At 39.2% G+C, this 27068-nt stretch overlaps 1 protein-coding gene across 5 annotated transcripts in view; it reads left to right on the plus strand.

The window, feature by feature from the left end:
• si:ch211-51h4.2 (uncharacterized) overlaps positions 1 to 27068 on the plus strand; it is a 93093-nt gene that overhangs the window by 31828 nt on the left and 34197 nt on the right. For all 5 annotated transcript variants that reach the window (XM_013270751.3, XM_019351686.2, XM_005451126.4 and 2 more), the window contains 3 exons: positions 12726 to 12825; positions 16456 to 16514; positions 18780 to 18844. In XM_013270751.3, coding sequence (XP_013126205.1) covers positions 12726 to 12825; positions 16456 to 16514; positions 18780 to 18844 — 224 coding nt within the window. The remainder of the gene's footprint in view (positions 1 to 12725; positions 12826 to 16455; positions 16515 to 18779; positions 18845 to 27068) is intronic.

Here is a 27068-nt window from a genome sequence, read left to right on the forward strand (position 1 = left end):
AAATATAAATATAAATAATGTCGGCATTGTACTCATAAATGTGTTGAACTGGGATGTTTGACCGTCAGTGTATAGAATTACCGGATGAATTTGAGACTAGTTTTGACAAAAGCTGATCCACATGTTCTGAAAGGATTTGCTGTCTTGTAGCTTAAACTTTTTTTTAAATGAAAAATGTACACAGTTCAAATTTACAAGACACTTTTATATATCTTTAGATAGACCGGGATTTTTTTAAACAAAAGGAAGCTGTCACAATGAGATAACTGTGCTTATTTATTTTTTTTAGTTTTCTAAAGATGCAACTTTGCTGCACAGCCCAGGATTAACAATTTACAACACACGGAGTTTGTAGGATGGTGCCATACAATGATAGTTTGTTAATTTTACTACTTTTGGTATGTCTTTATTACTTTTGCTGCACTCTCTGATGAAGAAATATACATCACACTAGTGAAAACTCTCATTGTTCCTTCAAGTCCTCATCCAAAAAAGCGATGTATTTGACTTCGGTAGTATTTTACAATTGAAACTTCTCCATGGGGAGTTGCTGGTTTGAGCTTCTAAGCTTGATGCTGTTTGAACAGCTCTTTCCCAAACAAAAGGTTTGTGAGTTCAAACTCACTCTCAGCTATTTGCTTGTTTACTTCTGCCTTATCTTTATTTCTCTCTGAATGAATCTCACAGGGCGTGAACTCTTGAGGATAACTGAAATGCTGGAATCATACTAATTTCAATATGCCATGGAAAAATTAAAAACAAGGGGAAAATGTTGAAATGGTTAAGCTAATTCACATGCAAAATGTGTACAATATAGTAGGAGTACAGTTCAGCAGTAGTAAATTGATAATAATTTTTTTTTTTTATAGAGTTACTACTTATTGGCCATTAGTAGGATATGTAAATATTTTCCCCTTTGCATATTTTACAGTATAAAATATGACATAAATATCTGACATCCCCTAGCCAAGTGCTAAGATATGTTTTAAAACTATGGGAATATAAGAATAAATGTCAGGGCTGTTGGTGAGCAGCTATCCAGACACCGGAATCAGATCAATGACGTCCCTCCAGAGCAGAAGGCGTTCAGTGGAACCTTTGTCTCCCCAAAGGATCTTCTGTCCTTGAAGAACAATGGAGAAACTGCACAGATTGATTTTAGATTGCATTGATAGCACACAAGTCCATGCGTCACAGAAGTTGTGGTTCAATTTTGCCGTCATTACTGAGGCCGAGTTTTAAAAGGAAATAGATAAAATCATCCTGACACCTCATTGCGAAGTGCTTCCTCGGTGATGCTGTTTTGGAAAGCCGCCTTTTCCTGCACGCCCTGTAGATGGAGATGTACACACAGAGACTCCTTTGGATCCACATTCTCTCTCTCTCTCACACACACTCTCTCACACACACACACACACACACACACACACACACACACACACACACACACACACACACACACACACACACACACACACACAGTATGAAAGAAATGTGACCTAAAGCCAAATCCCAAACAGGGGGAGGCGTTAAGATTTAGAGGCTCAGTTCTGGAGCAGGGCACTGAGAGCCATTCCCTCTACTCTGCATCAATATGAGAGAGAGCTGGGCAGGCAAGGCCGACTGCACCAGAATAAAACACACTGTCGTCAAGCACCGTCCATTTATGGCCCACCAAATGTGATTTTTCTCTTTATAGCTGAAATATTAATGTTTCTATCTTGGTATACTTAGAAAGAAAACAGCAGTTTCTAGGCCCTGAGCTGCCAAGATAGAAGGGCATGAAAAGAGGTAGACTGGAGAATTTAACAAGTGATGCCTTGGCAAATAAAAGGGTGGATAAAGTATGACCTTCACTCAGTGACCACTGTAAAACATCAAAGCCAATGTAACAGACATAAAATGTTTTTCAAACATTTTTTTATTCAATTCTTTGCCATGTTTATTACAAAAGCATATGCATTAGGTGCTTACAATTGGCATTATTTGGTAAGTGGGCGAAACAAAAAGGGTAAATTGACTGAATTAATACTTGATGTAATAAACTGCTGCCACAACTTGGCGATTACTTCATCGGTGAGGTCCTTTCATGATTGTTTTAATAACGAAGTTATTAAAATACAAAAACTGCACTCAATCTGTCATTGGTGCATGAATACTTTTAAGTGTTGCATGTGTACAATAACATCACTGTATGGATGTATATGTATATTTCAGTGGCTGATGGGACTCGTCCATTTATGGTTTGTGGTTAAACTCTAACAGACCTGAAATCTGTGTATTTTCCGCATTTACAGTCAGTTTATAGAAAAGTCTTTTGCAGCGTTTACCAGGATTTCCAGACATTCTCAGAACAAAATCAGCGCTGCAGTCTCTTTGATTGCTTCCCTTTGCAGGAGCATAATCCTAAATAAAGCCATCCATAATTTATTCCACATTAGAAATGGTGGCCGCAGGGAGATGTCTCTCCACTGCAAAACCGCTTTCACTTTGCGTCTGGGCTTTTTTGAGTCAAATTTATGAAAAGTCAATGTGAAACCTTTGCAGTAAACAACTTATGAAGTTGAGTGATGTTTTGAGGAGGCTTTAAATAACTGTTTGTTTTGGGGTCTGTTGAGAGGCAGAGTGAGGAGTATGTAAGTAGGCCCTTAAGGCATGTTGATTCGGATTGATTCTGGTGAGACAAAGGTCTATTTAAGTAACCTGATGGAGGCATTAATAGTGAATGTTTAGCTCACTGTATTCCTTGCATGCTTGCAGCAGCAGTCAAAGATTCGTTTGGCCAGTGTGTGGTTATCAAAATTGTCTGTTAGATGAACTGAAATTTATTGTTACAACAATCCTGACTCCCAGGGAATGAAATCATCAAACACTTTTATTTGCCCAATAGTTTATGATCAGATACATAAACTGTAACATTGCTGCCACCTTCTGCTAAACAGTCTGGAAGATGGACATACTGTAGGCAGGATGCCCTCACCATCCTGCTTATTTTGAAACCAAGCTTGACCAGGGTATGATACGAGGGTTACAAACTAATGTGCTGCTAGCTAGCTTGGCTGACAGGTTGTATCAGTGTCACTGTGCTATAAAATGTCAATTTTTCTAGTGAAAGCGAGCCTCTCTTATTCTAATTAAATACTGAAATGGCACCTACTTGTCATTCACCCTTCAAAAGGCATAGCTTTAAGCTTTATTGCACTTAAATTTACTCTAGTTCAAAAGTCATGAAGGGCAAGATTAGTATTAAAGGCTTAAATTAGTTTTCTACAAAGCTGGAAACATATGTTTTCATGCTGAAGTGGAGCATTTCAACTTAGGGGTCTTTAATTTGGCTTAGTTTAGTGCCACCCTTATGTGACATTCTAAGAATTGCAGTTTTTGGCATTCCCAGAGATTGCCTCTTAGTGCTACTATAGATAGCAGATGCTAGCATGCTAGCATGCAGCTGTGAGATGAGCAACATGGCTTAACCAATCTGATTCCCCACAACATATGAAAACTGTTTTGACTCCTTTCCTGGTTGCCCACTTTTGGTTGTATTATTCAACTTTTATCTCCCACTCATATCATAGCATGTCCCTCTCAGTTGCCAGGAAACGTAAAAACTGCACATAACGTGAGAGTAAAGTCACACTCGCTTCACTCACATGCACTGTAAAATGTAATATTGTGTTTAATTAAAAATATTAAATAGGCTGAACTCAATTTTTATCAATTTGTTATTAGAACTCAATTTAAATAAGTTACCAGTACTTTTTATGCAAAAACGCTGATAAACTCCATTTATTTGATTTGTCTTAACTTAGAAAAACTAAGTAAGCTGGAAGTTTTGCTTCTCAGTGCGGAAGGATGAAAGGTGTGTTTTGAAAATGCCACGTGACTACCGTCCTCCTCCCTCTCGGATCAGTCCGCATGTTCACGGTGCATTTTTTATGGAATATGTTGAGCAAACCTGGAGAAGCGTCAGCTCAAGATATTATTGTTGTCATTGCTGTGGATCTTTACCTGATACACTGACTTGGTGAGTAAATGTTTACTCTTATTCAAACTGATTTTGTGGCTTCTCTTAGTTTAGCACCAGGTTTAAAATCTTGCTAGCTAGTTAGTGTTAGCCTAGCGTTGCTGCTGCCGCTGGGCTCGTCTTACTTAAAAATTAACACCACAGCCTTAAAAACCTTACATAAAACTATGTGGTGAAATTTTCTGTTGATTGTTTGAAATAAATAAGTGAGATAAGAGCCCAGACAAAATTCTTCGGGAGGTGCAGCCGTTAGGGGTGGGGTAGGTGTGGGGTGTGGGGGTGGATAACAGAGCTCTCCGAAAACGTGGAAGCACTTTTGCAAATATGTGATATTTTGATAAATTAAGTAGATATTTGAGCATTACATAGCTACATTGTCGCCTGAAAATATCTTAAAAGGTTATTTTGTGACCCAGAAAGGGTAGTCTGGGGAAAAGGAGGATCGCATCGGCCACGGTTGTCGGAGCCTGTGCGTACTTGTAAGCGCGGCAATGGCGGAGGAGCGCTGCTGAAAAACTTATTACTTTTTCTGGGTCACAAAATAAACTTTTAAGATATTTTCAGGCGACAATGTAGCTATGTAATGCTCAAATATCTGCTCGATTTATCAAGACATCACATATTTGCAAAAATGCTCCGACGTTTTCGGAGACGTCTATTTTTTTTTTTTCATGCTTTGTGGCAGCTTTACAACATCTGTGGCATCTATTAATGTCAAATCTAGCCTTTATTTAACAACATAAGCAAACTCTATGTTACAATGATTGCACAGCCATTAAGGATCAAATCAGTTTCTGAAAAATGTTCTGTTTTTTCTCCCTCTGCTTGCTTCTTACTGTCTTTGAGGCTCGGGACCAGCACTCCTGTTGTTGGACAGAAAGACATCAACTCAGTGGTAAGTATTTTGGTTTTCCAATATATTAGCAACTGTCAGTGACATTTATATTAATCAGGCTGAACTTTAATCATACTTTAGATCAGCCTGTTTTACTTGTTGTTTTATTTGTGGTTTGGTTTGGGGAAGTTGTTTCTTTACTGATCTTTTCCTGTCTTCTGTTATTAGACTTGAGATGTGACTGCACTATGCTGTTGCTGGTGACCACAGTTAATTCTACAAGACATGCTGTGTAAGTGAACAAACAACAACAGTTTGGTCTGCATTTCTTGAAAGATCACATCCCCCAAACTTAGTTTAGAGGGTCTACACTGTATATAGTGAAGTCTGCAAGTTTTCTAACAGCAAAATCTGTTTTGTGCCCAAAATCATTTTGCACATCATTAGAATGAAAGTTATTGGTAAATGGCCTGTATTTATATAGCGCTTTTCTGGTCCCTAAGGACCCCAAAGCGCTTTACATATCCAGTCATTCACCCATTCATACACACATTCACACACTGGTGATGGCAAGCTACGTTGTAGCCACAGCCACCCTGGGGCGCACTGACAGAGGGGAGGCCATGTTTGCATATCCCTTTTTTAAAATGATGCTTTCATGACATTATTGTGTGTTGGGTGGTGGTCAGGGTTATCCAGACTGACAATTTGGGACATTGAATGTCACCTCTCCGGTGGGGAGGGAGCCTGAGATCGTCTAAATTGGAGTCTGTTTTATACCAAATGCAGAAAAAAATGTTTTAAGAAAGCAATTAAGTTCATGTTCCAAAAAATATGATTGTTTGCTTGCAGGACACCAGGAGAGATGAGTCCTCCGTCACAGATGGTGTGGTCAGTGAAGATGGTCGCCTGCAGGTTCAAGCTCATTGCATCTCCAACCCACATCCACTGCCAGTGTACTTAAGGGAAGTTAAAGACTTTCTTCTGCACCTACATTTGGATCACCTCGATCCATGACAGTCATTCAGGCAGTAATGCCTGGACTGGAAACAAGCATCCTTAAAATAATACAACATTCCAGCTCCTGTGTTGGAATGGAAAACAAATGTGTTGTTTAAATTAGAGACTGCACTTGTGACAGAACAACAAATATTTTATTTTGATTATATAAGTAATGTAAGTACAAAACAAACTTAAAACTTATTTTCAGAATAATTAAATCTGAGACTTTGTTTCATTGTAAGATTATAACAGTGATGGCAATATAATTGTTTGTTGTTCAGCAGAACAGTGTCCAGTATGTTGGCTGTTGTACTTTGTTGTGTTTGAAAATAAAAGTTGGGCTCATTTTAACATCATTACAAAAATTGTTGTTAATTATTTTTAAAAATATTCATGGTACCACAAATTGTTTTTTCATTTAGTTGAACTTAACATGTTTGTCAGTAGGTAAACAATTAGTATTGTACAGTCAGAAATATCAAGTTATTGTTAATACTGCAGACTTGCAGTATTAAGTAGTAAAAATTATGGAAACTCGTTGCCTCAAAAAAACTAAGTAAAGCTTACTTAAGATGACTGTTAGGACAACTTATACATTAGTTGTCCTAACAGTCATCTTAAGTAAGCTTTACTTAGTTTTTTTGAGGCAACGAGTTTCCATAATTTTTTTGAGTTCTGGGAGCTAACAAAGCTGTACAGTGTACTCAAAATGAGTAAGTTGCCCTAACTTGGTCATCTTACGTAAACTTGATCCAATTTTTTTGAGTTCTGGGAACAAATGAGCTTGTACAGAGTACTCAAAGTAAATAAGTTGTCCTAACTTAGTCATTTTTAGCTAAGCTTTACTCAATTTTTTTGAGGCAACGAGTTTCCATAATTTTTTTGAGTTCTGGGAACTAATTAGATTTTACAGTGTGGGATCTCTCACTTTGTAATGAAAACATATTCCCTCCTCTCCACTCCTCTTCTCCTTTCTTCTTCATTCCTTCTCCTCTTCCCTCCTTTATGTAATTTCATCCGAATCGATGTGCTGCTCCAGCAGCTCCTTCAGGCCTGACGTCTGACTGATTGCTCCACACAAAAACCTGCAGCTAAATAAAATAACAGGGCAGCCCAAATGAAGTTTATGCACCTTGATAAGAGCTCTATTAAGTCATTGTGAAATAGGCCCGAATGTAGCTTTAGCCATTACATAAGCCACACATAGCAATGCTACACACACACAGACACAGACACACACACACACACACACACACACACACACACACACACACACACACACACACACACACACACACACACACACACTTTTAAATGAATCTCATGCACTGAGCTGTGGAATTATGTTTGAAGGTAGATTATTCACGGAGAATCGACTACAATTTCACGGTTTTCTGGAAATAATTAGCGTGACATTTATTCAGGCTTTATAATTGGTTAAGATTCCAGACCCTCACCTCTAATAAAGTTGTCATTGAACCTTTAATGCTACTCGCTCCCATGACAGCAAGGGAATATTGCAGCCTGGTGCAAGGGGGTCAAATCACTTGGAAGAGGACAATGTAGTTAGGCCTGTGGTGCATTTGTGTTTGGGTGAGTCTGAGGGGTGACTGCTTAAGTAAAATATGGTCCACCCTTTCTCTCGAATTTAACGTGCTCCACCTGTGGAACGATGAGGAAATTTCTCAAATTATTACCAAACCTTTTCTGAAGTGTGTGTGTGTGTGTGTGTGTGTGTGTGTGTGTGTGTGTGTGTGTGTGTGTGTGTGTGTGTGTGTGTGTGTGTTTATGAGAATGTGAAAAAACCTAACCAGGGGGAGCACAAGCCAACATACTCCTGATGCTGATCCCAAACATGGATAAGATGGGGAAGGTTACATCAGGAAGGGCATCCGGCACAAAACCTTTGCCAAATCAAACATGCAGGTCATCAAGAATGAGATTTTTCAGAACTAATCAGTCAGGGCCCCGGTTTATGATGCCTCCAGTGCTGCTGGCCAACAGGGTGCCGAAGTAAACTGTGGTACTGTTGGACAAAGACAAATGAAGAGCAGAAGGGGGGAGCCGTATTCAGAGACGGATTAAGGAAAGGAGAGGAAAGCAAAGGAAAAAGTTTGTGGAGGTCAAAGTAGGGTCTTTAAACGTAAGAGCTGTGTGGAGGAGACTGGGGGGAGGGAAGCAAGGTCAGGAGCAGAGGAGGTGGATTCAAAATGTTGTACCACAGTGTAGATAGGAAGTGAAATGAAATGGGGGTAAATTTGAAGGAAATGTAGGTTAATAGTGTTCTGGAGCTGAAGAGAGAGTCTGACATGATCATGAGTCAAAATTGAATGTTTGATTTGGTAGAATTTTATAGTGGATGCCCTGCCTGATGTAACCACTGTGGTATTATCTTGGTCTACATTCAACATTTTCACCTCTTAAGACGTGTGTTTGTTCTTACACAAACCTCACGATGGTTTGTGTAACCTGGGTGATCATCTCCTCGATGGGAGCTCTCCAGAGACTTGACCGCTGCTTCAAAGTCTCAGATATCCTGCACCTAAAAATGTTTAGCCTTCTTTTCTTTCATTACTCTTTTTCAAAATTTGTATTTTTCCTTGGTTGAGGTGAACCAAACAGAACTTGGAAATCCTTCCTTGTTTTAAAGCTGCGCATATGTGGATTGCTGAAAAAGTTGGAGTTTTGTTTCATTTTATGTGCATGACTAGAAATTGGGAAAAATTTTGGATCAGACTATTATTTTGCCTTTACAGGAAAATAGTGAGACCTGCTGTGATGTATGGTTTGGAGACTATTGTACTGACAAAAAGACAGGAGGTGTAGATGGAGGTGGTGGAGTTGAAGAAGCTAAGATTTTTCACTGGGATTGACCGGGAGGGACGGGATTAAAAATGAGTACATGAGAACGACAGTTCAGGTTGAGTTGTTCAGAGACAAAGTTAGTTTGAAAGGCAGGGCCCAGATGCTTTGGACACGTACAAAGGGGTTTGTTGATGTATCGGACAAAAGATGTTGAAGATGGAGCTGCTAGACAGGAGGAAAAGAGGATTGGTGTGACAGAGGAGGATGTTGGGGATGGGGCGAGAGGAGGCAGAATTTATGGTCAGGTTCATGTGGTCAGGTTTATTTGAACTGCATTTGTTTTTCATAATTTTATGCTACTTTCATGGACACAGTCAGGTGCCACGTCACTAAGGAGGGGGAGATTTTTTTTATTTATTAATTTTTAGGACTAACATTAGATCAAACGACTACGAAATAACCTAAAAACATCAGCTGAAAAATGTGTCTAGGACTTTGAAGTCATTAAAACCAGTACTGCTGCCCTCCACTTCTCTCTTTTCCATTTTTTTCTAGTCTCCACATTTTGCTTTTCGGCCCAGTCCTTTTTTTCCCCCCTCCTCTAATTAACTTGCTGCTACTATTATTATTTTTTCGTTTGTTTTTAACACTACTGGTCTCCTTCACCCCAATTTCCTCTTCCTTGTTCTTTTGAAAAAATGTGCACAGTGTTTTTGTGCACTAAAACACCAGTTGCTCTTGCACTCATGTTTTGGCAACCTACAGATCACACTTACTCATCTTACTAAATGTTAAGCAGATTTCTGATATGACTATTGTTGTTCACGTCAGGTGAGCTTCCAGCGTGGGTTTTGTCTTCTGTTTCTCAGCCTGAGATGGAAAATGTCAACAAATGTTGTCAAATCCTGTTTGATGCTGCAGAAATGAAAATTAGACATCACAAATACTCTCTGACATGAAATTGCAGAAAGTTTTTCATTTCTTGAATTTCTTTCATTGAAACCTTCCATCTTTTACTCCAAACGGTAAACACGAAACCCATTTTTCAAACAACATTCATGTAATGATTGACTTTTCTGGGAAAATAAATAAACGATATCCTCAAGCAATTTCATCTGTGTTAAAAAACCAAGTGGCTCAGTCCAAATAAAAACATCACTGAGCATATGCTACATCATAATATAGAAAAAGAATTTCAGGGTATGAGGCGACTGTAAAAGTTTATGGTTTGATGATAAAGTTAATGTATTTTGTATTCTTGAACAATAAACAAAGGTCAGTAAGAGAATTTAGATACTGCGTACAGTAAGTACAGCTGTTCTCTGTGGAGTCGATATTTGCATACTGTAAATATTGTGTACTTCAAAAAGCCAAAGGCCAAAACTGGAATGCTGCTGAAAGCTTCACACAGCACAGTGTAACCTAAAAATCAAAGTCAACAAGTGAGTCATGTCGGCCCAACATCTTTGTGCTGAATCAGGCTGGAGGGTAGGCTTTGACTTGATCTTTGATCCCTCCTCAAAGTGTGCTCTGTACACTTTCTTTATGAGCACTCTGTTAGGTTGGCGGTTACGGTCAGCGCTGGAAAAACTGAACCAGCTCATTTCTTTAAAATGTGGACAGTTCTCAACTCAACTCTTTATTTCTGGCTTACAGTTTTTTGTTTTGTTTTTTTTGTTTGTTTGTTTGTTTTTTTTGCAAAGACTCATTTCTGAAACCTTCCACCCTTTTCTCTAAACTGTAAACACAAAGCACAATTTTCAAACTACATTCACAAAACTCAGTGTTCCCAAACAATCAAACCAGCACAACAAAACAGCTTCATCTGTGGTCAGAATCACACATTTTCAGAATTCACAGCCTGTAATCACAGCACCAATACTGAGCATTTACTACATACTACCTCAAAACATCGAAAGCACAATACAAACGCAAAAGAATCTGGTGAGTTTTGTGTTTTAGTCTTTATCCTGTGTCCCTCAGCCACATGTGGGGGGAGAAATGTATAAAAGATAGGCATTCACTGTATGTATTACATGGCTCATACGACATGTCTGTGGTGTGATTATAAACATGATAATTTATGCATTTTTATCATGTCGCATAATTCTAAAATCTTAATATAATAAAGGAAATCTTTGTCTGTTGTCCAACTCGAAATATCAATGCTTATTTTTTCTCATTTTTTCCTTTCATATTTTCTTATCTATATGCTTTTATACACTACTCTAAACTTTACATTTTACACTTGGTCTACATTTCTAGACTTTAGTAGCCATATATGTCTGAAACTTTAAAATTGCTTTTCACGTTCACACATGTGAAGATACTCGGTTCTTGATAATTGGTTCACTTTGAAATTCAGTATTAAAAATCAGCCACTAGTAAACATTTCATAGGCCATTATTAAGAAGAATAAAAAGGTTCAAAACCAGCAAAGGAAGAGGTGACTGACTTCTGATGAGTTGGGATGACTATGAGGAAGGCTGTGCAAATGCTCTAAACCAGGGGTGTCCAACTCCAGACCTCAAGGCCGGCGTCCTGCAGGTTTTAGATGTGTCCTTGATCCAACACAGCTAATTTAAATGGCTAAATGACCTCCTCAACATGTCTTGAAGTTCTCCAGAGACCTGGTATTGAACTAATCATTTGATTCAGGTGTGCTGACCCAGGGTGTTATCTAAAACCTGCAGGACACCGGCCCTCAAGGCCTCGAGACACCCCTGCTCTAAACTATTCTGAGATGCTTACAGGTATAGTCTGGATATTTTGAAAAAACAAGTACCAGTGCTTTAACACTACTGATAATGTAGCGATGATCTGTCGCGATTATAACTATTTCAAATGCTGTCCCATAACTGCAAGGAAACTAGCAAGAGGCTTATTGTTCAGGCCAGAAAATAACTTCATGTGAACCACAGAACTCCAGCTTGCTAAACTTGGTTTGGAAAAAAGACATTAGTCTACACGGGCTGTGTGAAAGTAGAAAAAATGACTATTTACTTCTTGTGTCACTTCAAGTCATCCATTGCTGTTGTAATTTTGTGATATCTTTTTAGAAATTTCCTCCTGCTGCAGTCACACTGTGGCCAGGCTGGACATGGCAATTTTGAAGTATGTTACTGAAATTGTTCAATTTGTCCACTAAGACCTCCAATTGTACTGCAGATTTTTTTTTTTTTTTTTTTTCTTTTGCTGTTTCTCTCAGTCTGTGCTGTTTTCCAAGAAAAACTCATTCTGGAAACGTACACTTGGATTATTTTGTTGGATGACGAGTAACAAGCTGAATATGTGTTGCCAGTACAGTCTCGGTTCCTGACACAGTTCTTCTTGTTTGTGGCTCCATGCAATTTTTGTGGTCTTCTTAAAGTGACTTGGTCATTATTGGTACACCTCAGTTCATAATTTTGCATATTACTAGTAGATCAACCCCAGACCTTCCCAACCTCTTTTTCCCACCTACTAATTTGGGCTGTGTAGTAAATTTGCCCTCAAGTATTTTTGCAATTTAGAAACAGTTAATAGCATCTGAAATATTAGATAGGAAGTATGACTAACACGAAAAAAATGTCATAATTTGCACAGCTTTGCTCGTCTGATTGCTGATAAAATGTTGGTGCTCTTCATATGTTTTAGTGGGGGTTTTTTTCCTTTGCACATGTTGTGGTGTCACATGAGAAATTGTAACAGCAATGCTGAAAGTTTGTTAGATAGCAGAGTTGTTTCACTCGATGTGAATATAAACTTCCAACCTGCTTTCTCTCCAGGGTTCGTAAGTTTAAGAGATTAAAAAGTGCTTTGGTACCTACAGCAGGGCAGGTGCACCATAACAAATCACCCAAAGTGCTTATACATAACTTGTTTTAGAAGTAAGAAATAAATGGTTTTTTTGATGTAACTGTCCTGTCTTGTTTGTGTGTTACGGTGAGAGAATTAATTATCTTCCTGCACAAAGAAAAGCTTGATGTTTCTCTTCTTTTATCTAGAACTAGGGAAAAATATACTGCCTGAGATGTAACAGAAGGCCTGTGTGTGTGCATTCGTCTGTGTCTCTCTCAGGTGGCTGTGACATTTGCAGTAGGGTCAGAGGTCGGCCTTCAGAGCAGCAGTGACTTCAGTCAGATGGGAAAACCTTTCCTAATGGGCACAGTGGCTCTGGGTAAGCTTCAGCTTTGTGCAATAAAGCTCACATTCCTTCCTTTTTTTTGTCTTCATCTTTTTATCATTGCGTCTTTGTGGCCCTTTTTCGGTCCGTGGTACTGCAAAGGATGTTGAAGCTAATGATGGTCTGACTTTCCATTCCAGCTGCTACCAAAATTGGAATTTCATTGCATGAACAGATTATCTCCTAAGAAATGAGAAAACAAGTTATTTAAATGTGCTTCAAGTGTAACCAAAGCATACCTTTGAACTCCTGGCTGAACCTCATCTTGTGGTTTCTCCCACAGTTTGCATGATCCTCAGACTTTATTATGAATACTTGGAGTAGATGTATCTATAAGACTTGTTCCTCTAATGCCATTTCCAAGGAAAATATAAAGAAATCAGGGCTGGCTCGAGACTTTTGCCTCGTACTGCACCTGATGTGTGCAAAGCTACTGTTTGCACAGGTTGACTATTTGAATTCTGACTGATCATTTGACTTCACTGCTGTTTCACCACTTACTCTTGGCTCTCTTTACTGCAAAGATACACTGAAGAATGAGACTTTACAGACATAACAACATAAATAATAGTGAGCCAAGTCATATGTGCAACAGGGATTCAGTATAGCTGGGAAGACCTCAATTGATTCAAGTTTCCAGAAAATTGTGAAAGTGCAGAATTTGGGAAAAGAACCATAAAAATCACAAACCTTATCTAATTTAAATTTGGTCAATTTAATGTTCAAGGTCATCTTACAAACCAGGATGGTTATGATATAGAAAACTATGAGCTGGGCCAGGATGAGCAGTTTTCAATAGTTTCAGTGAAAAAGTCCAGTTTTAAACCACGAAGGCAGCTCATCAAATGAGAGACAAAACCAGGAGCGTGTCCATCATTTTTCGAGTTGTTCACCCTGATTTTTGTTCCCCGGAGTCGGACTGGTGGGCATTTACTGTAGCGTCACCAGTGATTTGCAGAACATTCAGAAGAATCAACGGGAACTGTGGTGTGTGCAGAGTGCCATCATGTGCTGACTCAGAGTGCTTTTAGGTTTGTTTTTTTAACCCACACCAACACAGTCTGCTTGTCAGCTGCCGTATTCACCAGATTTGCCTCGCTGTGACTTTGTCCCAAGTGAAAATTTAGCTGGAGGATCACCAATTTAACACGCTGGAGGAGACGCACGCAGGCAGACTCACATATCCTGCACATCCGAACAGAAGGGAAATATTCAGAATAGACACAACCAAAACAAAAACTGTTTTCACCCTCAATCACTTGTTCTTGTTTTTGTTTCGTTTTTTTCATTTTTTGTAATCTCTCTTTTCTACAGTCAAATGATACAAACAATAGAAGTGCTGGAAAAGTCAAACGATTTTCTTTCTAAACAGGGGGATTAAGAACATAAGAAGCACTGCTTCTGAAGTCCAGCCCTCATCTAAATGCAGTTTTCTTGTTGCCGAGGTCTAATACATGATTGTTCGTTATTTAAACTTGGGAACAAACATCTAGTGTCGACAGAGAATATCTTTAATTCCCTTTAGAATACGAATCTATTCAATTGTTTTTAAACCGTTTAATAGACCGTAACTGTTTATCATTTTAAAAAAATCAAATGCATCAGCTAGTGATGGATCTGTGACGTCATGATAGTCTGTGCTGATTTTTGCTCTTTGTGACCTCCATATGCCCAGTCTGCTCTTTTTCACTCTTTTCAACTTTTTCTTTTCATCCGTCTGTCTTCACTTTGTAACGTTAAACCACAGACTGTACAGATGGATGATCCATCGCCATCTTCTCCTACTGTTCGAAGTGAGGAGGAAATAGAAATAGAAATGAGCACTGCAATATTGGCTGTCATTTGAAACCAAAGTCTGTTAAGGAATTACTGGAAGATGGAGCCCAGACATCAAAGTCCTGCCTGCTGCCCGGCACAGATGTGTGTTGAACTTTGTGTAGTGCAGCCATCAAATTCGGGACTACTACTACCTACTAGTTATCCAGCCAGCCAGCGATATGTCTGCATAGACAGATTTTTGCCACTTCTTCACATCCCAGCTTGTTGTTACAAGAGGAAGCCTGTGCCCATTTAGGACACACATTGGCATCACTTGTGGGAAGACGTAATTTCATCCATCTTTGCATACAGTGTTAAATATTCACAAAGCAATGAGAACCTTTGGAGTACTTCAGCAATTTACGTTTAAACTAATCACTACATTTTATGTTAAGCTTCTCCTTTCACAAAAACCAATTTTCAGAGGATGAGTCAGTGTCTTCTGTTTCACTGCACAGACTTAAATATGAGACTAAAGTAAACAGAAGGTAGAATATCCCAAAATGCATTCTCACATAAGTTAGAGCAGGCTCAGTCAAAACAACTGTTAGGACTCACGCTTAACAGATGGAGGTAGCTGGATGGAGAGAGTGGTCTGAGCTTTGGTGTGTGTGCGCGTGCTCGTGTGCGCGTGTGTGTGTACCAGCGAGTACTCTGACTTCCTGAAGTAACTGCAACACATCAGCTGTGGCAGGCTAAGGGGTGATTGCTCTGTTTCATTAGCATCTCTGTGACAGCTCTGACTATACTTCCTACCCGCTTCCATTACTTCAGAGAACCATTTGAACATGCAAACTGCCAGCTATGACAGCTGCTTTGCAGTTTGTCACTGCTGGTTGTGTGGAACAGTATACAGAACAACTTTAAATCATTTTCCCAAGATTAAAAATGGATTACTTTTTCTTCTGAATTCTGGTCAGGATTTTAAAAGCTTCTCAAACAACATTCAGACTATGCTGAAACTCTAAAACTACTCCCCCAAAACCAAGACTAATGCAGTGCAGCTCAGCAGGGTGGGACCTATTTCTCTGCCACCTTTGGAGACTGATTTCTCTAAATGGAATTTTAAAGGGAGAAAGTGCCATTATAATGAGGAACTGAACTGCAAACAAGCAGGGAAACTGTAATTTTGCAGCTTGGTGACAGCGATTGATTTGGCTAATATAGAAACAAAATGCCATGATTGCAAAGACAAATCTTCAGACATATCTGCTGCTTCTCATGATGAAATATTTAGTGAGCATAAGCCAATCACATGGCAGCTTTGGGAGCTGCTCTAGCTGTCTGACATGGCCACGCCCCTTATAATGCAAACTAAGCCTTAATAAATGCTGTACAGCTGTCGTTAAATGTGAAGTTGAACCAAATATAGAACAGTTTCTTTTACTGTAAGAAGTGCGTTTTAAAATGGGAATCTAGAGGAGCGCACTCACTTTTGGAACCAGAGGCCTCTCAATGAACTACAGCTTTTGACTCTTTCAGCTTTATATTTTCTGCTGAATTTTTGAGTTGCTTGAATTTAAACTAAAGTTTCTGACAAAAAAATGTTTAAAATGCTAATAAAAGAAGTGGGATTCATGATACCAATATCTCCATAATTTAGTTTTGCTTCCTTACTAAGGTAGTACTGTTGGGATGTTTTTATTTCAAACAGTGATATCTGGAAACCTATTTGGGTATTTTCTGTGTCTCCCTTCTCATATTAAATAGAAAGATTTTTGTCCTGTGGAACAGTAAAAAAAGCCCACAGATTACAGACGGAGGTATCATATGAATGACGCGCTGCTCTGTTTTTGGTCTTGACAGGTGGGATTGTAAACGTGATGCCTCTGCTTTTCTCACAGATCTCACACAACAGAACACAGGTAAATCTAATCTTGGGACTGCACCTGGCACTACCCGCTGATCTGTGGACTCAGTGTACTGAATTCAGAAATGGCTTGGGAAGCACTGTGTTCGTATTCTTCAACATGAGTTAGCAGTAGAAAGAGAGAGCGAGAGCCTGGCATCACTGTGAGAAATAAACTAGAATTTTGGAGAAGAATTAGGACTGAAAGGCTCTTACACAGGTGGTCAACCATATTATTATTCTACTGATGGCTCCAGGTATTAAGCTCCAGCACTGATGCAGAAATGTTTGACAAAGAAGTGTTCCTTAGATTAACTAGATAATTGGAACAATTCAACTCCTTAATTAACGCTGATGCAAACAATTTATGTAGAAATATTAAAGAAATATTAAGTTATTGTGAGACCTCACTCATCAAGCCTATTTTGCATCAGATAGAAGTGTTTGGAGTCGACCTACTGTCATAATCGGGCCAAAAATTGCTCCATTATTTTATTCCTTTTAAAATTATTTCACAACACTAAACTGTGTTACTCTGATTTTATATAAATATATGACTTTGCATGCATCTAGATATTAGATGCACAGTAAGGTGGCCCCAGTACGGCTTTGCTGAAATTTTGAGATGTTACCTTCACAATGGTGCATTTGGAAATGCAGGTGTCATATTTCCAGTATCTCCTATTGAGTGTTACAAGAGGAAGGAAAACTGCCTCCAGCGGGTCTCTCTGCTGTTTAAAAGGCATGCACTGCAGATTGTGGTGCATGCAGAATAACAGTCTGCTGATTCCAAACAGTTTTGCCCATTTCCACACAGCATGATGGGAAACTAGAGCCCAGGTGTCAAAATAAAGAATTCTTGATAGGTATTGTTTGTGGAGGGAAAAATTCAGGTTTCCTTTTCTGTATCTCACCATTTCTGATAGGTGACTAACCCTACCTGCAGGATGGGTCAGTCTTTATTGGTCAGGTCAGAAGTAATGCTGTTAGGTCACAGCTCTTTCCCAGCCACACAGTCTAGTCTTTTATTGCCCAAGCTCCTGTCTCAGACTATCATCTGGACACATGCAAAAGCATTTATTAATATAAATAAATAAGAGTAAAAGGGCTTAGTGATTAACAAAAAATAACATGAGAAATTCTATTCATTTACTACACGTCTAGAAAACCAGGTAAAGAAAATGCAGATTGATTGCTTTTTCCATTCTTGATAAGTGGAGATATGCCATATAACTTTGTTGCCATTCCAAAATCCTCCAATTGAGAATATACATAAATACAGAAGAATAGAAACACACTTACTTCTCTAAAATGAAAAAGTATTCTGATGTAAATATCTTCATATCACAGAGTTCCTGACTACAGGCCTGCATTTTACTACCGTAATGTTTCAAAGCCAGAATAACATGATAACAATATCATATAAACAAGCACCTGCATGACTACAGAGGCTAGCATCTATGTTTGAGTCATTGTTTTTAATGTTACTTTGAAGATGCATATTTTGCTTTGAGCATATGGGTATATGACAAATATACAACTAATATAGTTTTGTTTCGTAGAAGATCACATTGAAAGAGGAAAATTAAAAAATATACAGGTATATACATTTTTTTCAATTAAGTGACTGTTTTTGAAGCATTTGCACTGTTTCAACCTAAAATAACTAAATTTTTAGAAATGCATGTACGGAAAAAAACAATTGTCATTTACTACAATAGTTACAAAGTTATGCCAGAGGTGTTTATCAGCTTTTTTAAGCATGTCATTTACTGTATAAAAGCTGCATTTCTTAATTCGTGGGTGGCAATTACATGGTTACATGCAGTTGCTATTACATGATATTTACAGTTACAGTTGAATATATTTTAAATCAGGCAAAAAAAGGTTTTAAAAATGAAAAATGAAGTGAGGTTTTATAACAATAGGTCAATTTAAATCAATATGTTTGATTTAAATTGAGGACCATGAGGACAGTACTAAGTAATTTAATTTTTATTTCTCGTGATGCAGTAAAACTGCCATGTCACATCCACAGCCCATATACAAAGAGTCAGACCCACAAAGTCTAGATGCTCTCTCTGCCACTGATCAGTTCACCTAAGCATCATTTAGTGCACAAATCACCGGAATAGCAGCAACTAAGTTTGCTTTTGAGGAACTCTGTATTATCACCTGTGCAGTTATGTGATTATGTAGTGCAATTGTTCCACAATGTTCTCCTGTTACGCTGCTTGAGCCGGATGTTGGTTATCGTGTTGTCTTTTGTCTTCATCTTTAGATCCTGTGGTTTCGGAGAGCAGTGATTGGAGGTCTGACAACCTGCACTGTGCTCAACATCCTCTGGTGAGCACTTCACTTGTTTTTTGATCTTTGATTCTTTATTCCTGTCCAGATATTAGTTGGCACAGTCATATCATGGTTAGAACTGTGGTCTCAAAAAGGAAGTTTTTCAGGTGCTGTGGTTTCCAGTCTGACATGTATGCCAGGTTAAGTGAGGATTCTAAGTTGACTGTATGTAGGCCTCTCTCTTAGCTCTGTGATGGACTGGCATCCAGTGTTCTGAGAAACTGCCCTACTTTGGCAAATCGTCCTACCCGTATTATAATTTGACGATGACTTCTGACTAATCCTAACCCTAAGTAAATTTGGGTTTTGTGTTGTGCACATGTGCAGCGTATGCGCAGAAACAATGGGTAGGATGTTTTGTGAGGTAGGATGGATTCCCAGAACAACGGTCCAGGTTCCAGGGTTCCTTGACTTGAACCCAGTGTCAGTTGGGATATGGTCCAGTCATACTGCAACCTTGGAAGAATAAGAGATTGACAAAGAAGCATGGATAGACTTTCCAGTCAGTTAAGAGTTATAAGCTATAGCTCTATTTATATTTAATTATCCTTTAGCTCCTTCCCTTTTCTTTTGCAGTCTATGTGGAAATAAATTGCTTTTTCAGTACTTACTAAAATTTAAGGCAAGCAATTGGCACTTTTGCTGCTTCTTAACTATTAACTATAGAAATTCTCTTCCCCCAGAAGACCATCTGGTGTATTTTCACCCAGAGAGCACCACAGGGTGCTGGACTATTTCTGTGAACAATGACCACAACCTGCCCACAACCCACTCTCAACCTGGTTGAGGGTCAGGTACTATTGAGGAAGGAAAATGTGCAGGATCTCCTAGGCACAATCATCATTAAGCTTAAAATCTTTGTCATTTATTATAATTTTGCTAGTAGTTATAGCAAATAAGCTTTTACTGGGTAATTCTGCATAAATAAAGAATAAGTGGCTGCAAGGCTGCCTTCCTTAGAAAGTATGAAATAGTTCAGAAAGAATGATTTAAGCCATATGCCAAATGTCAACTGTTAAAGCTGTATACGATCCGGTATGATTGACATAGGGCATTATGGCCAGATGGTCACATATGACCACTTCAGGGTCACATACGCTGGCTCTGAAGGTAGGATCCTCTGAGACCTTCAGCAGACGTTTGAAGAGAGCAAAGAGTAAAAGCAGCAGCAGCAGCAAGGACGGTGGCCCAGAGTTTAAGAAGGCCATCTGGCAAAATACCCATCCACAAAGGACTCGAAATGCACCAGAGAGCACAGACCCTTCACTGTCTATTGAACCCCCACTTTGCAGCTGAAGAGTCAGGTGCATTTAGGGAGAATGTTTAGTCTGCCCTTTTCTTCTCGCGACAGAGAAACAAGCCTCAACAGGATGGAGTTTGGAGTCACACTGCACCTGGTGTATATTTAAACTGGTATTTAACTTCTCTCTACTCAGTAAATAAGTCTGTAAACATAGTGAGTAATGTAGGCAGCCACTGCGTGGTTAATTTTGTTCTTCGCCCAGCACAACAGAAATATATTCTCCCAGAGTATTATCTGAGGAAATCTGGTCGTATCTGGCAGCGTGTTTCATCCCGTCCATTTGTGAAAAAAGTCAACTTTTTATTAAGGGGAAAAAAATGGAGAAATTTAAAGGAGCACTCTGCCAATTTCACATATCTGAGTCAGTTCATTAGTTATGAGCATTTCCATTCAAGTTTATCTGCTTGCCTTATGGGCAGTCTAGGATATAACTAAGCACTGCTGTAAAGGTCAGGATACTCTGTCTCTCCCTATTGTTTTTTTTTTTTAATCTGCCTCTCAGGCTCATTTCTGTCCTCTTTTCTTCTATGTTGAGCGATCGTGGCTCAAGAGTTGGCAGTTCGTCTTGTAATCGGAAGGTTGCCGGTTCGAGCCCCGGCTTGGTCAGTCTCGGTCGTTGTGTCCTTGGGCAAGACACTTCACCCGTTACCTACTGGTGGTGGTCAGAGGGCCCGGTGGCGCCAGTGTCCGGCAGCCTCGCCTCTGTCAGTGCGCCCCAGGGTGGCTGTGGCTACAATGTAGCTTGCCATCACCAGTGTGTGTGAATGGGTGGATGACTGGATGTGTAAAGCGCTTTGGGGTCCTTAGGGACTAGTAAAGTGCTATACAAATACAGGCCATTTACCATTTTTACCATGTTTCAGTGCTTGATCGTATCTCATTTAACGGCACATTTTCATGCGTGCTGGCACTACAGCTTAAAACAAAGTGAGGCAGGTATGCACGGCGCAAAATCAATCAAATCTGGAAATTCTGATCTGGAAATAATTGGGTTTGGCAAGGCGAACACATGTGAAACTTAAGCAAATACAATGTATCACTGCTGCATGAGATGCTCTCTGCACACCCATGACAAATTTCACTGAGCTACAACCCACAATTGGTTGTATCTGACCTTTGGTGTACTTTACTGATCGGCTTCTGGCAAAACAACTTGCAGCAGCTCCACACAATAAGTCTCTCTCCTCTGGGATGCTTCTCTAAGATTTATGAGCTTCAGGCAGCATTTTTTTTTTCTTTTTTTTTTTTTGTTCTTGTTGTTTTGTGTTCAAGCTATACACCAGAATCTGAAAGCAGTGTTGCGTGGCAAAATAATGCTCCATAATAACAGGTTTTTCACAGGGGGGCTCCATTTATTGAATCATGATAACATTTCAGAGTTATTTCAAACAGGTTTGCTTTTCCTTCCACATATATAGATCCCTTTGGTCAACACACATGCGCTGCAAAAAACCTAACCTCAGTTTATAACTTTAGTTTTATAAATGCACTTTTAGAGATCTATAGCACGTGACCCTCAGCTAAGTGTTATACTTCACATGGGCACAACAGGCCTTTATATTATTTTCCGGTCGCTGCAGGTTACAGAATGCATTGTTGCACAGACAAACAAGCATTTTCATGCAGCACTGAGGTTATTTCCTCCACCGTGTTGACTTAGGATGACTCGCAGTAGACCCAAGTGAGAGGAAATGCACGGTAAGAGAGTTTGCTAATGCTAATCGCTTGCAGCACTGCAAATCTTCATGCCAAGAGGCTATGTTTTAAGAGTGTGATCCCAGTTTAGTGCAGCCACTACTGGAGGTCACCACCCAACAATGTTTCTTTTGCCTACAGTCCTCTTACTGATGGGAAATAAGTCACACTGAGATTACTTTATGCAGTCTGAGGGCTTTTCTCACAGAGGTAAAGTAAATTTATTTGGTCCTTTTGCGAGAGTTCAGCTTCAGTTTGTCATGGAAAATTGTGTTCTCGAGCAGTACTATAAAACAGCTCAGACACATCAGGGCATCAACACAGCGATACAGTGCACGGTGTTATCAGGCATGGGGACATTTGCAGTGTGTCCATCAGGCTGTGGTATCAGGATTGCTCTGGTCAACCCACGTATGCTCAATCCGATCTGGGCAATGCGGAGGCGAGGCCAAATTTGGAGCTCGGTCTGATCGAGCTGTAATCCTGAGACATTTTTGTAGTGTAACTGGGTGCATTGTCCTGCCAAAAGATGCCACTGCAGTCCGACTGTGCCATTGCCGAGGGATGACACTTGGCCTGAAATACTGTAAAGAGTTTTGTAAAGTAACTCCCACATAAATATTGCATTGTAACAATCATCCACATTATTGACTTCACCTGATATTCACTTACGAGGACATTATACTGCCGCTGTTCTATCGAAATTTAAAACAAATGTCCTCATATGTGGATCTGATTTATGTCAAAAACAAAAATCAGGTAAAAAATGAAAATCTGGTAATTCTTTGTTTTTACATTCATCAGGTCCCAATCAGCCCAAATAGCAAAGAGAAATTAAAAATGCATGCCATGAAAGAGTTCGGGTCTTAGGAGGTTAATATAGCTAGTTGTGGGTTGTAGTTAAAATCTATTTTGTAGTATCTCAAACTTTTAGAATATTTCAAAGTTAGTCTGTAAAGGTTCTCAGTCATCCAGGTCATCATAGTCTAAGGAGCTTGGAAAGAAAAGCATCTGGACTTTTTTCCAAGCTCATTAGACATTTCAAAGTTAGGTTGCTATTTAAACAGTATAAATACTATGTATCTGTCTAGTTTTTTACATGCAACTACACTCATGGGAAAGACTGCAGACATTATAGTTATTCAGATGATGAGCATCGCCACCCTCCATAAGAAGGGTAAGCAGCGGAGGGTCATTGCTGAAAAGCCTGACTGTTTGCATAGCGCTGCATCGAGGTGCATTAATGGAAAGTTAAGAGGAAGGTAAAAAGATGCAAAAGCTCTCGAGGTTCCAGTCATCCTGGAACCTCGAGAATTCTCAATTAAGTGAATGCAGTAATTTGTGGCCTTGCTTATGGTGCCACGGGGTGGCTGTAGTCAGGAGGTAGGACAGGTCATCTGCTAATCGTAACGTTGGTGGTTCAGTCCCTGGATGCTCCAATCTGCATACTAAATATCCATGGATAAGATACTAACCCCAACTTGCTCTCCGGATGCATCCATGAAAGTGTGAATGTTAAGCACAAAAATATGTATGAACAAGGCATAAAAAGTGCTTTGAATGCTTCGGGGGAGTAAAAACCACTATATAAGAATCAGTCCATTTGCCCTTTAATTTTAGGTTGTCGTCAGAAAACGTATTGGACAAATTAACAGTTTCCATTTAGAGACAATGGAACAAACTCTGCAGTCATTTTACTTTGAAGCAGATAAAATGTTACCACAAAGATAGCATTTTGCAAAACAAAGTTTTCAGTTTAAATGATTTGTCTCCTTTCAGGTGTGTAGCTAACTCTTTTTTTGCCGTTTCTCCCACACTGACATGAGATCTGGATAAATCATTGCCTCAAACTGATGTGGGACTTAGAAAAACAAATTAACTGAACGCGTCCTTTAAAAAGAGTTATTGCTTTCTTTAAATCCCATATGTCACTATGCTGCTGAAGGTTTAAACATTTCACAGTATTTGAAAGCTCAACTGGAGCTGAACTCAAAAGTTAATGTAATGCCCATGAATTGACCTTATTTGTTTCTTAAAAGCTTAGTCGTCTTCTCTTGGTTACTATCAGTTGTGTGGTGGTAAAAAGCTCTTTTACTGCACGAATGCAAATCTGCTCTCTCCCCTCTGCTCTCTTTCACCTCTCTCACTTATCACACTACTTCTTTTGGGGGTCCTGTTCCTGCTTGACGTCCTGGTAAGCAATTTCCTCTGCCTCCATTTTTCAGACCATAATTTTGATTGATAATTATCGTTGGGGACATAATTCTGTTGAGCCACCCTGCAGAGTGAAAGACTAGTAGAATAAAATAGAAATGGTGTGTTGTTGGGTGCATTCGAGCGTAGCCACAACAAATGAATGGATAAATCTCTCAGAGCTGCACTCGGCACTGCCGATTCAAAGAGACCAACAGTCAGTGCCGCAGAGAGAGGAGAAAACTTGCTTGTTCGTGACTGGCTTTCTCTCTCTCTCTGCAGCTGAACTTTACGGCCTTTGGTTTCAAACAAAGAACTTGTGATTTGTCTTCTGTTTCACAGTCTGCCGTTTTTGGTTTTAAAAAATCTTCAAAGACCACTCATATCCTGAAGGATTATCAGGCTCATTTCCACCAAACTTTAAAAACCTTGACAATCCAAGTGGAAATCCACATCAGAGACTTGATTTGGCCTTTTGGCCGGCCATGTTTATCACTAATAATAGCACATTTAGTTGGCACAACATTGTCTTGCGAGACTAAGAGTCCTAATGTGTCTGACATCAGCATTTGTGTAGTTTTTATGACTGGAAATAGCTTTATTTTATTCAGCATGATACCAAGATTAATGAAGTGTATCAGTTTTCTCGGTTTATTCTTTAAGTTTTATGTTCTTCATTCGTGTTTCTGTAAATAATCATGTTTAGCTCATATCATAATTGAGATATTAGTGTAGTTTGAATTATTACAGAAATATAATGATTGTTTCAGAGAAATTTCACCAGTTCTCAAATATTTGTTAAAGAACAGATGGTTCCAAATAATATGCTGAGTCATGACTAAGGTGCACTGAGGCATTTTCAGGTGTGCTGTGACATTTTCTGACAACCATATGTTATTATCACAATACATGACTGCACAAAAACTCATTTATTTACTAACTGCATCAGTTCTCTTAACCTGAGTGTGTCATCTTTGGGGAGAACTTGGCTAATGCTAACATTATACCGAGAGAGTTAAAGAGATTCTTGGTAATCAAATATTCCCTCTGAGAGAAACTACTTCAGAAGAGTGCTGCATCTGAGCGGACAGACAGTATTTCTGTTTGGGCTGTGTGAAAATACCTGACCAGATGATGGAGGTCATCTAGATCCTCATGCAGTGCAAAAAGTGTCATGCTAGGTCCAGATGTTGCAAATGGGCTTTTAGATGTGCCGTCATCTAACAATTAAATCCAAAGAATGATAGCATGCCAGATGGCATAGAGGGTTTTTTTTGGCTATAATGAATACAAATAGGACTTGGGCACCAAAAGTTTAATAACCAGTGCTATAGCATATTGACATATTATAATATTAACAATTCTTCCTTATTAGATCTTGTGATTTATGTCTAGAGCTGATGCACAAATCTTTGCAGTGGGTCAGTTCAGAGTCGGATAATATTTTTCAGACTTGTGGCGCATGTGCTGACAATGGGAAACCCAAAATTCAACTGTCACTCGATCATACTACAGCTGTCCCCACCACATATCACTTTGAAGCTGATGTTTGGTTGATAGCTACCAGGCTCTGGTTGCCAGGGTAACCATCTAATGTATTTACTTGGGGTCCATCATATGCCAATAACTGATATACTGCACTTTCAATGCTAGTCTCATGAATCGCTCACCTTAGGGTCACTTCTTGGACCCACATGACTCTTGTCACCAGTAGTTTTCACCCAAAGTTGTTTGAAGATGCTGAATGACTTTCTATGTGCTGCCACAGATTGCTTCCAGTGTGGACACAGATTAATACTCTCAGAACTGTATGGTGTTATATGGATCAGGTTTTCACGCACTCAGTTCCAGGTTTAAAGGCAGAGATGCTAGAAGAGCTTGTTTCAGACAATGGGATAGACTGAGGGGTTGCCTTGTATGAGATTTTTTTTTTTTTTTTAAAGGATTGCTTTGAACTGTAAATCATATTAAGCTACTCTAGTAGACAAAGATTAACAAAAATATGGATCTATAAATGAGCAAATAACTTGTGGTCCCTTTTAATCACAAAGCTTTTGGATCGACTCATTCTTAGTGAAACAGCTGCATTTTCAGACTGACAGCTCATTAAAAGGTTCCTAGCTGAGACGGTTGCCTTGGGCTGTGGTTGAAATTGGAGTAACATGACAGTATAAACGTTATCATGTGTGGCACATTCATTTTTTACATCACAGTGACTTGTTAGCACAGATGTAACAGCTTGCACCCTAATTTGCAGCACGGAATTTGCAGACTTTACAGATTCACATGAATCATACATACAAAGGTTGGTACAGCAAACATATATTTGATAATTCAAATGAAATAATTTTTGCAGGCAGTTCTATTTAGTTCCTGTAAAAGTAACCATGTTGTTCTCCCTGTGCACAAACAACTGTTGGTAACTTGGTTTAAACTTTAAACTTGGTTTAAAGTTCACTGATTTTTGTCAACAAGAGTAATTAAATATATTGAGAATATGTAAAGCCATGATGAAATAGCACTTACTATATATAAATCATGATTAATCTAAAAGAACCCAACCCAGACATACAGTTTTGCACTGTTGGTTTGATGTCATGATTAATGTGCTTACATTTTTGCATTTTTGGCAGACGGCAGGATCGCATTATCTCATCTCCCTTCTCCCGTCACTACTGCGCAAAATTTGTTTGCAAGTTATGTCAGAGGCTCTTTGAATCATTTGATGGATTGGTTGTCACACCAGCACCAGGTCAGAATTTCCTGAGAGCAAGATTAAGCGAAGGACTTCATAGGCATCACCGAGCCGCGACTGGTGCATCGAAAAGAACATTTCAAGGGGAGAAACGGTGCATCGTGATCCTCCACCTTGACCTTTAGAGAAGTGCTGCTTCAGCTGAAAGGGACTGCATTCACATGTAATGTATTACCTTTCATATTAGGAGGAAAGTGTGGTATTTTCTGCCAATTACGAACAAAATAACGTAACGCTATAAGATCAGTGATACACAAACAGCAGGAACGTCCAAT

The sequence above is a fragment of the Oreochromis niloticus genome, linkage group LG23 (genome assembly GCF_001858045.2).
Source record: "Oreochromis niloticus isolate F11D_XX linkage group LG23, O_niloticus_UMD_NMBU, whole genome shotgun sequence".
NCBI classification, from domain to species: Eukaryota; Metazoa; Chordata; class Actinopteri; order Cichliformes; family Cichlidae; genus Oreochromis; species Oreochromis niloticus.